We start from the raw sequence: 11,274 nt of genomic DNA, 5'->3' as shown, positions 1-11,274 counted from the left end.
AAATGTTATGGATACCAAATAAAGTGCTTCTGCTTCTGCCTGCTTTCTTTTGCTTTGCATGCTTGCATTTTGACTGCCGTAACTTATTGTGGTGTGCTGCCACAGGTCACTTATCTCGGTATGTCACTGTCTACTCCATGTTCTACTCCTGACTTTGCAATTGGCTTCGAAAAAGAGAAAATACTTTGGTGTTTAGCATATGGCTAAAATGTTCCAGCAGCCTACAGTCAGTCACTTATGTCCTGGCATGCACTGCTGTCAAGGTCCCTCTATGGCAGCAGTACTAACAGCTAACTGAATTGCTTGGCACCAGAACATTTCCCAGTATTGTAACGGTTTCATAGTCTGCAAAGCCTAATTATGCCTGAAAGCCTCCTCCTTGCACTGCAAAGCTACTCTGCGTGTGTATTTCAGTTCCGTTCGGATAGCTCCCTTATTGTAACTGACAGAGAAAGCTGTTATTCATTAACGTCTTCATGTAGTTCATACATACTTTTTCCAGTAATGTCTCTTTGATGTTCAGAGTTGATAATACGTGGTTATATTTAATGAAGTTTTAGTATCAACATGCTTTACCTCTTACCTTACTCTATTTTTTGGTATAATTTCAATATACATTATATGTACTTGCTCAACTTTTCCAATTTTGATAAAATACGTCCGTGCTAACCTAAGGTGTTTGTTTAATCGTGTGAACGCTGTGTGGATCTGGGCTGATTTACAAGCAGAGAAGTTCCACAGCAGGCTGACTGTGCGTTTTGGTAGATGTTTTCTTTAACAGAAAATTATTGCAAACTTTCAGAAATACTAGTTTTACCCAGGCTGGATAGCTTCTGCCTCCTCTCCCTGGAAGAATTCTTTCCTTTCATCATAGCGCTGACTTTTTATTATCAGGTCTTAAATCTCTACATCACACAGATGTCAATTAGCTTACCTCCGCTCTTGATGAGGATATCAAAAAGATCATCCATCTGCTGGCTGTGCGCACTGGAAACCTGTAGTGCATGAGAAGAGGGTTATTCTTCCCATGTAGTATTTTCTCCTAAGCTGATCAATCCTAGCTTCTCTCAGTAGTACGTAAGCACTAACCTATGATCATGACTAAAGTTCTTCGTATGGAACTGTCAATCTAGAAAACAGAGAGAGAGTTTGGAGAGACACCTGTAATCCCCGCGGCTTGTTTCAGTACAAAGGAATAGGGAAAAAATCTGAAAAGTAAGAGAACAATTTCCTGAAGGCCACCTAGAAGAGAGGTGCCGAAAGCTAGGGCTAAGGAGGAGGACTACTGACCCTGCTTTGTACTGGGGTACGTGTCTGGAACAACTGCAGGGCTTTGGGGGTGCACCCCGAACTGCTTTCCCTCAGAGATATCCTGCAAACAGCCATCGTGTCAGATGCATTTCGTTAGGTGTGGGGGTTTGTTTTTTTTTTTTTAATTTGTAGATTCACATTCTTTTATTTTTTAAAGTGGGGGGGAAGCTTTCATTGGCTGTTTATCTGTTTCCTTCTAACAGCCATCTCCTGAATACCTGAACCTTAAGCAAAAGGTAACAAACCCCCCACAAACCCATTCTTTCAAAAATGGCCCAGGAAAAGGGGAGACTTTTACGATGGCCTCAAAACTAAACCAGGGTTTTAAACCACTGGTCATAGTCCGGCGATGCGAAGTGATCTGTTGTCAGGAGGTCTAGCTCTGGAAGGCAGCCAGTGGGGAGGCACGTCACTGACTGGTAGCGATGGACTCATGGAAGAAGACCTGGGTGCCTCCACTGTGAGGACGCCTCACACATGCCAAGAACACGTGAAATGGCGTTGGATACCCACACTTCTGCCAGAGTGTCTGCCATCACAACACCAGCCACCAACAGCAAGTCGCTACAAGGTTTTATCTTTTGGGATAGTTCTGAAAGGCGTGAGGTTAGGGATGTTCAGTAGTTTTGTTTGCAGTCTTCCTCCAACACAAAGGGTACCGTGGCAAACTGACGGGGACTCCGCAGGACTGTTCACCAAGCTCACTAAAGGTACTCTTTTCAAGCAAGCACCTATGCTGTGTGTCTCTGCCTAAGTGTGTATAAACACTCTCACACACATTCTCCTCAAGTCTACTCACGCTGGAAAATGTATTTTCTCTCTTTTACATCTGAAGTTTGGATGTCATACACCCTTGAAACAAGTCAGCTGAAGGCTAGCTATTGTTAAGTAGCAAGAGCAGCATTATCCTAATTATATGTATCACCAACTGGGTACATTATGACCTGATTTTCACGTCTGCTACTGTAATAAAAAGAATGATGAAACATGAGTCCTGCAGTTAAACACAGTTATGAAAACATTAACAGGGTATGTTAGAGAATCTCGGCACCAAACAAAAAAAACTATGATAAGAAATGGCTTTGATAATTCTGAAGAAAAAAACCCCCACATTTTTAATAGATTAAACAGGAGAAAAATAACTACCTCACGGTGCGATGTCTGAATATTGCGGGTCTGTTTTATGGCCTCTTCATAACGAGGAGGATCTTTTGTCTTGGATACCGTGTTGTTGAAGAGGGACTGTTGAACAATATAAGGCTGTGCTTGAGATGGAGAGCCAGGCTGCGTGAAATAACAAAATGATGACTAAACAATACGCTTTAGTGAATTCAAGACTTACCAAGTTTTACAGATTATCCTATTTTGCTGTACCAATCTACATATATACAAATAACGATAGCATAGGCAATCAGAGGGACAGGAGTTGCTTCTTCCCTTTCTCACACATACATACATACATGCAGTATTAAAATCTACAAAACATTCTTCCTCCTTGAGTGAACTGCAGTATGTACATAGTCCCATGCTACTTAAGAAGAATAATATAAACCTGAACTTTATGAAACACTGTTGGGCTAATCTTACCTTCTTAGGAGTAGCAGGTCCATTCTGCACAGAGGGAATCTGATTACCACCAGTGTGAACGTTAGTGTTTGGTGTTTTATTAATAAAAGATTGTGAAGGTGCTGTAACTGGTGCAGTCTGATAGGAAAACACGGTATTTGATGTGGTGGGTGGAAAAACCTGTAAAGGATTAACATACCAGTCTCAGGTTGTGGTTTTTTTTTTTTAATTAACAACATTGGGTAAATGACATTAATAAAGCTTAAGAGTTGGGGTTTTTTTAAAACGCTCATTAAACTCCCTATTAAGGGAATGTTATTTGCACTGGATTTTTCCTCCAGTGGAGTAATTTGTATATGTAGAACAATTACTCTTTGAAAGAAACTTTGTGCTCTGACATGCTTTCATTCATCCCTGATAACTAAAAATGTTTTCCTGCGACTCTCCAGGAAGCACGAGGAAAGCGTAACACAACTTTTGCAAAATACATTCAGCAGAGCATGGAGCAGGTTAATACAGTTTAATACAGCTTAATACAGCAGGCGTGAGTTCCCCGCCCAGCGGTCAGTCACCAAACTGAGCTTACTTCTGCCCTGATACAAACTAGTGTATGCGTACGCACTTGTCCTGTGCTGCCTGTTGCAAGACAGAATGGTTGGTTTGTGCCATGTCATTCGAATTTCCTTTAACTACAGGTATCTACGAGTAGTGAGGGAGAGGCAAAAGATACAGCTGATGAACCTGAGTATCAACTGTAAATGTGGTTACTGGTATATACACTTTTTATTTCTTCAACTCATAGTCCATACACTCATTGCAAATGATTCCAAGCAGCATCCTACTTCTCACATTTTTACGTTAAAGAGAGAAGAAGAGGAGCTATGAATGTACGAGTACATTAGTGTGCTTTGAAATTCAGTTATCACTCCCAGATACCTTTATGACAAAGGTGTGACAAATCTTACGTTGGGGCTGGAGATACAGCCAGGATAAGCGTTGTGGAGTACAGCCTGAATACCAAATGAAGTCTGCTCCCAGAAGGTTTAATACAGTTTCTGTTAGCCACCTGGATCATCTCACTGAAGCAGAGGAAGTTCCGTCTGAATATGAGGAAGAATTTCTTCCCTCTGAGGGTGACGGAGCACTGGCCCAGGCTGCCCAGGGAGACTGTGGAGTCTCTTTCTCTGGAGATATTCAAGACCCGCCTGGACAAGGTCCTCTACAGCCTACTGTAGGTGACCCTGCTTCGGCAGGAGGGTTGGACTAGATGACCCACATAGGTCCCTTGCAACCCCTGCCATTCTGTGATTCTGTGATTCTATGATCTCTGTGGAATCTGCTGTACTTTCCAGCTGTCTGCTGCCGAGGTGATCTCTCCTTATCACTGAACAAACTGAAGAACAAGGGCCATGTGGCAGCTAGAACGTGAAGAGACACTTCAAGTGTGTATGAGAAAATAAATGGAATCATCAGTTGGTTTGCCTAAACATCTGAGCTACCTGGGGAAGTCTAGGTGGATTCAAGGGAAACCAGTTCTGGAAGACAACTATTTATGGAGGTGATCACTATTGGGAAGACCAACCTCACTAAAAAAAGCGCTGAATTAGTAAGCAGCGCTACTCACTCACAGTTCATTGGCTCAGTCTGACTGCTGAAATAGCCAAGCCTCATGAATGCAAACGGCAGACAGGTAGATCTAACGCTGAAGTCATGCATACTGTCCTGATCTATCGTATCACCTCAGTATTTTAGAGTCCGACGTAAAAAGCAGTGCAGTTAGGCTGCCTGCTCTCCTGTGTACAGGGTGGCAGCAGCTGTGTGAAAGAACAGCTAGGCCAGGCGGGCAGTGCAGCTTCAGCACAGCCGGATGCAGGTGGAAGTCTGCTGGGAAGTGCGTGGTCTCCATGGCAACTAACCTGAATAGGGGGAAGGACCAGCGGGTACCATTCTTGCTTATCTCACCTCTTGCCATCATTTCAAGAAACTTCTAGACAGTAAAGTAATCAAACTGCTAGTCTCTGGCACAAGTAAGTGCCTTGGGATGGCTGGCAAGTTTCTGTGCGGGACCTATTGAATTAACCAGGTAAGATTAGCCCCTCACCCCATCCTGGAAAACCTGGATGAAATCTGCTGTTTGGATATGTGTCAGCTCTGACTTTTGCAGGATAACCTCAATGTCCATGAAATTAAAGAGATTGAACAAGCAGTCTGAGGAGTGAAGATGCTCATTTAGTTGTGTTCCCCTCTGTTAGCCAGCTGTCTCCAGAGTGGCATGTTCTAAGATCAGTTCTTCTCTGGAGCAAGAGCCTTAGCGGAAGCAGGTTAGAGGACACTGCACAGGCAGAAGCCCCAAATCACACCAGAACATGGGTGTTACGATGCACTTTTGTAAACCGAAATACAAGCTCTGAAGGCTGAGATATTTTGTCACAGTTACATAACATACTGTAAAAATTACCCTCTTCATCTCGAAATTTCAGTTGTTTCTGAACTATCCTTTGCTTAGGGCAGGCTGAAAAGCCTCGTTCTCCTGAGGGACAGGAGCCTTAGAGTTGACAGCACTGATAAAGAAGCAATAAAGGCCCCAAACCCATCTCTTGAGTTCCTAATAACAGAGGTCAGCCTAGAAGAGGCTCAAAGGAGGAGAAAGCCTTTTCTTCTCTGATGAGTGGTGCTGATGGGTCGATCCCAGTTACCATACGAACGTGAACACGACTGGACTGCTCTCACAGCAGTGCATCCAGCGCTGCAAAGGGCTGTTCTGGCATGGGAGGTTGCAGAGCGGATGGTTTTGGGCAGAGAGGAAGAGAAGGATCTCTCTCACAGGTGTTCCCTGCACCCCTCAGGAAGAGCTGTACTGCTGTCTGGTGGGGCTTCCACTCGTTGGAACTGCTGTCCACAGTCTCCCAGTGCGTCGCTTGCTTTTTAAGGAAGCATGAAATCACCAAGGGAAGTAGAAAAACTAAAAGAATCTCCTATAAGAGAACAGATCTCTGAAGCCACAGATAAAAGCTTTCTCTTAAGAACTGCCTACAGGAATCGTCCACTTTGAGCCGGCGGCGAGTGAGAGAAACTGCCTGGAATACCTGGTGTACCACTTGTCACAAGCATGGGGAAGAACGTAGTAAGACTGGTGCCATGAGTACTATTAAGATAAAAAGTCTTTAGCCTTATCTATTTATTTGCAACTGAAAAATAAAGCCCTGCACATAAAAAAGCCCTGCACATAAAAAATAAAGCCCTTCTCTGGAAAGAGAAGGAGTTACAAGCCCCCTGTATCACACAGAAAATCACGGTACGGAGATGTTAGGTGACTTGATCATTTATACATGACGCAGACGACACAGAAGATTCTAAAAGCACTGCCTAGAATTAGATTACATAGCTATTTATCTTAACGCTTACTGCTATCCACAAACCTTTCTGATCTGTTGGGTCTGACCAAGTGCATGCTGCGTGACGGTATTTTGGTTTGATTGTGGAGTGTGCATCTGAGGTGCTGCCTGGACCAGGCCAGAGGAAGAAAGAGGAGCAGGTATTTGTGATGGGGTCTGTATTCCAGCTTGTGACTGAGCCTAAAGGATGAAGATAACATATTTGCATTATTCGTCTCTCACAGTAAATTATGTCATGTGAAAATCTATAGCACAGATCATGCAGAATAGCAATAGCCTGTATTCTGGAAAGGTGTGCGAGAACCGTGTACAGGAGACAAAGTTTTTACTCTGCTTGGTACTGGCGAGTTCCCAGCTAAAAGGTGGTGTTTATTTTGCCAACAGAGTTGAAGAAAGATAAACTGGAGAGAGTCCAGTGGCAAGCAATGAAAATAATAAGAGACAGAGCATAACCAGTAAGAAAGGGCTACAAGAACTGGGTTTGAGTAACCAGAAAGACAAAACTGATGATGCCAAGAAAAAGGTGGTTTTTAAGAAGATCATAGTAGTTTTTAGTGGCCACAGAAGGCAAGAAGCATGTCTAACCTCCGGAAAGACAATTGTAGCTGGTAGTTAGGACCATTTTCTGCAGCATCAGTGAAGTGGAATACCAGAACAAGCTGCTTACGGTTGTTACAGAACTCTAGCAGGGTTCTAGCAGGATTTAGACAAAGATCTCTCTGGGTGTGCAGCTACCAGGAACAGCTCCTGCGCTGAGGACTGTGGGACCTGCCCCCATCAGTGTCCCAGCCGTGCTAAGTGCTGCTCAGTGTGATGGCGCACGTGCTGACACCAAAGCCTAGGCCTACACCGTGCCGCAGCAGCCAAGCACATGCTGGAGCTGAAAGAATACTGCGGTGGCACAGTAACCACATGGGTGGCAGGGGACCTCATCTAGCTCTGTCCCAGTGATGCCCCTGGGAACCACATGCTTAATTCTGCCTTAGACCAGCAGGTTAAACCGTTCCAGCTTGCTCAGACTACTCTTAGACCTCTTCACTCATAACCTGTCTTGGTTTACACTCTATTTAGTCACTGTGATACTACCTACAATCAGCCTAGAAATAGTATTTGTGTAACCACGGTTTCTTTTTGTAACTCCACTGGAGTTCTACAACCTAGCATTCACGTTTTTAAATATAACGAGCCATCACCACATCAGGAAGTTCAAACACACATTTTGCAAACAGGCGTGCATCAAAATAAAGTACTGGGTTTGTACTGCAGTTTGGAGCCAACAAAACGGTGGTATATGCTGATGCAAATCAAAACCAGCTGTGCATGGAGGCAGCACGTGGTCAGGCAATGACTCTTCAGGAAAGAGGATCTGGGAACAAAAGTCGCAAAGAAAGCAAGCACTAGAAGAAGCTATAAAGAGATTGGCTCTTCAGATTTTCTACTCTTTTCCCTAAAACAGAAACAGGCTAAGCCTGATTTTTAAGTTAATCTTACAAGCAACACACTCATCTATTTATACTAAATTATGCAAAATGATGAAAAATAAAACCACCCTTACCTGCAACTTTATGTTTCCAACTGGCAGCTGCACTGCAGTGGCAGAACTCGGTCCCTGGATAGACAGAGGAAGGAGCAGCTGTGCAGTTCCTTGGGTAGTTAGTAACGCCTGAGGCTGGGCCACAACCGCAGTTTGCGGCTGCCTCTGTGGATTAATGTAGAACTGAGAAATGGCATTCTGAGATTCAGCTTTGGCCACAGGTATCTCCTGCTTGATAACAACCGCCTTTTTGGCAACTGGGTTCTGGCCACTCGTATATACCGACTGTCCTGAAGAATGGCTCGCCACGGGCACAGCTGGGCTTGTGCTCGAGCAGTCGGTGAGAGTGTGTTCATCCTTGATGGCAGCACTGAACTGCTTCTGTTCCAACGCAGCAGAGTTACCGGGAGCCTGCGACTGTTGCTGCTGTCCCCGTTTTTCAACCTCAAGTTGCATTTTCAGTACCTCCACAAGTTTTTGCTCTTGTTCCAGTTTTCTTTTGAGCTCTTCAATCTGCTTTTCTTTTTCTTGAAGTTTGCGGTCCTTTTCTGCTACATCAAACTCCATGGTTGAGATGCCTCCACTAGTGCGATTCTTGTTATCATCGCTCATACTTGCTCTTAGTGGTGAAGTACTTAAGAACTGGGATGGTGACATCATGGTCATCATTTCCGTGAACGTCTCTGCCATACTGGTATCATCTGTGCTTAGACTAGACTGTTCTGAGGGAGAGGGGGAGACAGGCAAAGGAGAGCTAATGTTTTCAGTATTCACTGCTTTGCAGCCAGGCCCGGTAGGTGTTTTTTCCGGGGGAAAGCTGGATATTGTGTTCGCCATGGGTTTATTTAGTGTTGCAACAGGAAATGCCACAGTCACTTCCCCCATGTTACCAGTGGCCCCAGTAGAAGTGGTGACTGTAACAGAGCTACTAGTAGTAACTCCATTGTTATTAAGACCTTGATAGGGTTTCAGACGCTCAATAAGATCTGTTTTTGTTCCAGATACTGGTAATCCTCTCAGTTTCAACTCCATTTTAAGCTCCGCTACCTGAAATTAAATAAAGCACGATAGTAAAAAAGAATAATATATTAAAACTTAATTACATGCATTCTACCTTATTACATCTTAGTCAGAAAAATTACTTTTCAGCATATTTGGTAGTTAGTACACCTCTGGGTTCTGACAGCGTGCATGACCCACGGGCACATATCCATGACCTGCTGCTTACTTTCACTGTTAAAGCGGCCAAAACCTTAGTAGAGTTCCATTGTTGTACAATGAACAGTAGCAAAGTTATGCTGATTTTTTATAAATACTCAAAATGAGAAAATGAACATACAGCTCCAATTCTGGGCTAACAACTTCGGAAGCGAACCTGTCGACGATGGCAGCAGTGCAGATGAAAGCACTAGAACAGCTAGAACACTACACGCTGAACCCTCTGTTACGCCATCAAGACAGACAGGTCTATTTCTGGGAAATTCTACCAGGTCAGGTGGATGGTTCAATAAACCCATCAAACACAAAAGGCTCTCTCTCTAACTAGCAACTAAACAGTTAAGAGCTATGTGCCATCAGGATTTCTTTTACAAACATAACAAGTATAAGCAGTCAAAATTAATCTAATACCTGACAGAAAAATGTTCTCGATTTTCCAGTAAGCTCGCAGACAAAGTGAAGTGCAAATGTGCTGAGTATAAATTAATTCCGTGCTTTAAAATATAACAAAGAAGTCACAATGAATGGCTTGTGTTTATGATATATGTACACCACAGCTAGCTGTAGAGCGCCCGGGCTCTACGTATGGTAGAACCACCTCTGACAGAATACAAGGTACTGACCTCAGTAATATTTCAGTACTTTGCCAGTCTAGAATTTTAAATTATAGGTCTTAATGATTTGGAAATGATGAGAAGTCACAGCAATCCACTTGCATAACATCTCTAAGAACCACAGCAATTTGATGTTAAATAACTGTCTACCTAACAACAATTATCAGCCATTTCCCCCAGTCTGGTATCACTTGCTTCAGAGGGCATTCCAATTTTTCTGTTTTTCAACAATGCAGTTCTGAATTCTTAATCAGAACTGATTTAAATGATTCAGTGTTAAAACTACCAGCAGGTCTGCCAGTACGGCTTATGTTACTTTTACCACATGAGCAGGAATACCAGTAAATTATGCAGAAATGGGGAAGTGAACAGCTTTAATCACTGCAAAGCACAAATCCAGATATTAAGTATTTTAAAAGTTAATAACTTAAAGTTTGAAAAGCTTATTTCAAACACTGTTGTTTGAATTTCATTTTATAGACTTGCTTCACATTAAAAGATTGGCTTTAACTGACAACAATACGTTACTGTCTTGAAAATCTGATCTTCCGAAACCTCTTTTTTTTTATCCCTCCGAGTCTAAAACCCATGGCTCGGCGACCCACAACCTGGGTGGGGGAAGGGGACGCGAAAGAAGGGCCCACGAGATGTCCATCTGCCTCCGCTCAGGCCTGGCACAGTCCCGTGGTTGCTGTTGGGAGGGTCTGAACCTAAACGCCCATAAACCTCTTCCAGCTGAGTTTCATTAGGGCCCTCACAGCACTAATTCCTGTCAATGCATTTCTGAAGGAAGACAAACATATGCCACGCCTTCATATGACAGTTTAAACAGAGTTTACATAGTTATTTATGCCCTCAAGAGGCTTTCATGAAATTTAGTGTTCGTTTTCAGATGATGTATTGAAATCTGGTAAGAAGATCTCTTATTTCTGTTCTCTTTTACTGGTGTTCTTTCTGTGTGTTGGCTTTATAGCAGTGACCTCTCTGAATATGTTAATATTAGGGCGTCTTTTAACCTACAGTGCTTAACCAGCCCTCTGCACTGATATATGAAAATTGTCATGAGGAAATTACTGTTCCAGGGTTTAAATTTGCCTGGGCTAAAACTTCCCATGAAGCGCACCTCACAGCTTACCCCAAGTATCAAATTATGTACCTACACAACCTGTCTGAAATTCTGCTTCCTCTTCCAAGTCTTGGGAAAAGAAACGTCACTTCTAGAACATACGCGTGTGAGGAGGCTAAATCAAAACAAATATTGAAGTCCAGAAGAGTTGTGCATGAAAATGCCAACAACCTTATTCTCAACAGTTAAAAGTACAGTTTTCACTGGTAAATAATATCCGGGCTTATTCTCGACTAACAGTCTGCAAGCTGCGACCTACAGCAAGGCACAGGAATGGACAAATCCCTGGTATTTTTTACCTTCAAGTCATCCAAGCTGGAAGGCAGAGGTCCTGGTTTCCGGCTAGGAACATTACTGTTCTGTCGTGGTGAGCTGGCAGCTGACGGTGGGGCACTGCTGTTGGAAGCATTCAGCGGCGTGTTCCCGTTGTTACTCTGTTTGTCATTCAGCGGCCTTCAAGTGAGAAGAAAAAGGGTGACGATTATGTCAATGCTAAATACATGGTTCTCA

At 43.3% G+C, this 11,274-nt stretch overlaps 1 protein-coding gene across 7 annotated transcripts in view; it reads right to left on the bottom strand.

Annotated features, from left to right (window-relative positions):
• Positions 1-11,274, bottom strand: part of MRTFB (myocardin related transcription factor B) — a 108,300-nt gene that overhangs the window by 6,825 nt on the left and 90,201 nt on the right. For 6 of the 7 annotated variants that reach the window (XM_075436116.1, XM_075436115.1, XM_075436118.1 and 3 more), the window contains 6 exons: positions 11,064-11,217; positions 7,828-8,853; positions 6,297-6,452; positions 2,899-3,057; positions 2,458-2,595; positions 935-995 (listed from right to left, as the gene is read on the bottom strand). In XM_075436116.1, the coding sequence (XP_075292231.1) occupies positions 935-995; positions 2,458-2,595; positions 2,899-3,057; positions 6,297-6,452; positions 7,828-8,853; positions 11,064-11,217 (1,694 nt within the window). The remainder of the gene's footprint in view (positions 1-934; positions 996-2,457; positions 2,596-2,898; positions 3,058-6,296; positions 6,453-7,827; positions 8,854-11,063; positions 11,218-11,274) is intronic. The other variant, XM_075436121.1, reaches the window with a different exon arrangement.

The sequence above is a fragment of the Opisthocomus hoazin genome, chromosome 15 (genome assembly GCF_030867145.1).
Source record: "Opisthocomus hoazin isolate bOpiHoa1 chromosome 15, bOpiHoa1.hap1, whole genome shotgun sequence".
Lineage (NCBI taxonomy): Eukaryota > Metazoa > Chordata > Aves > Opisthocomiformes > Opisthocomidae > Opisthocomus > Opisthocomus hoazin.
The sequence above is the reverse complement of the archived record's forward strand: the minus strand, read 5'-3'. Positions and strand labels throughout refer to the sequence as shown.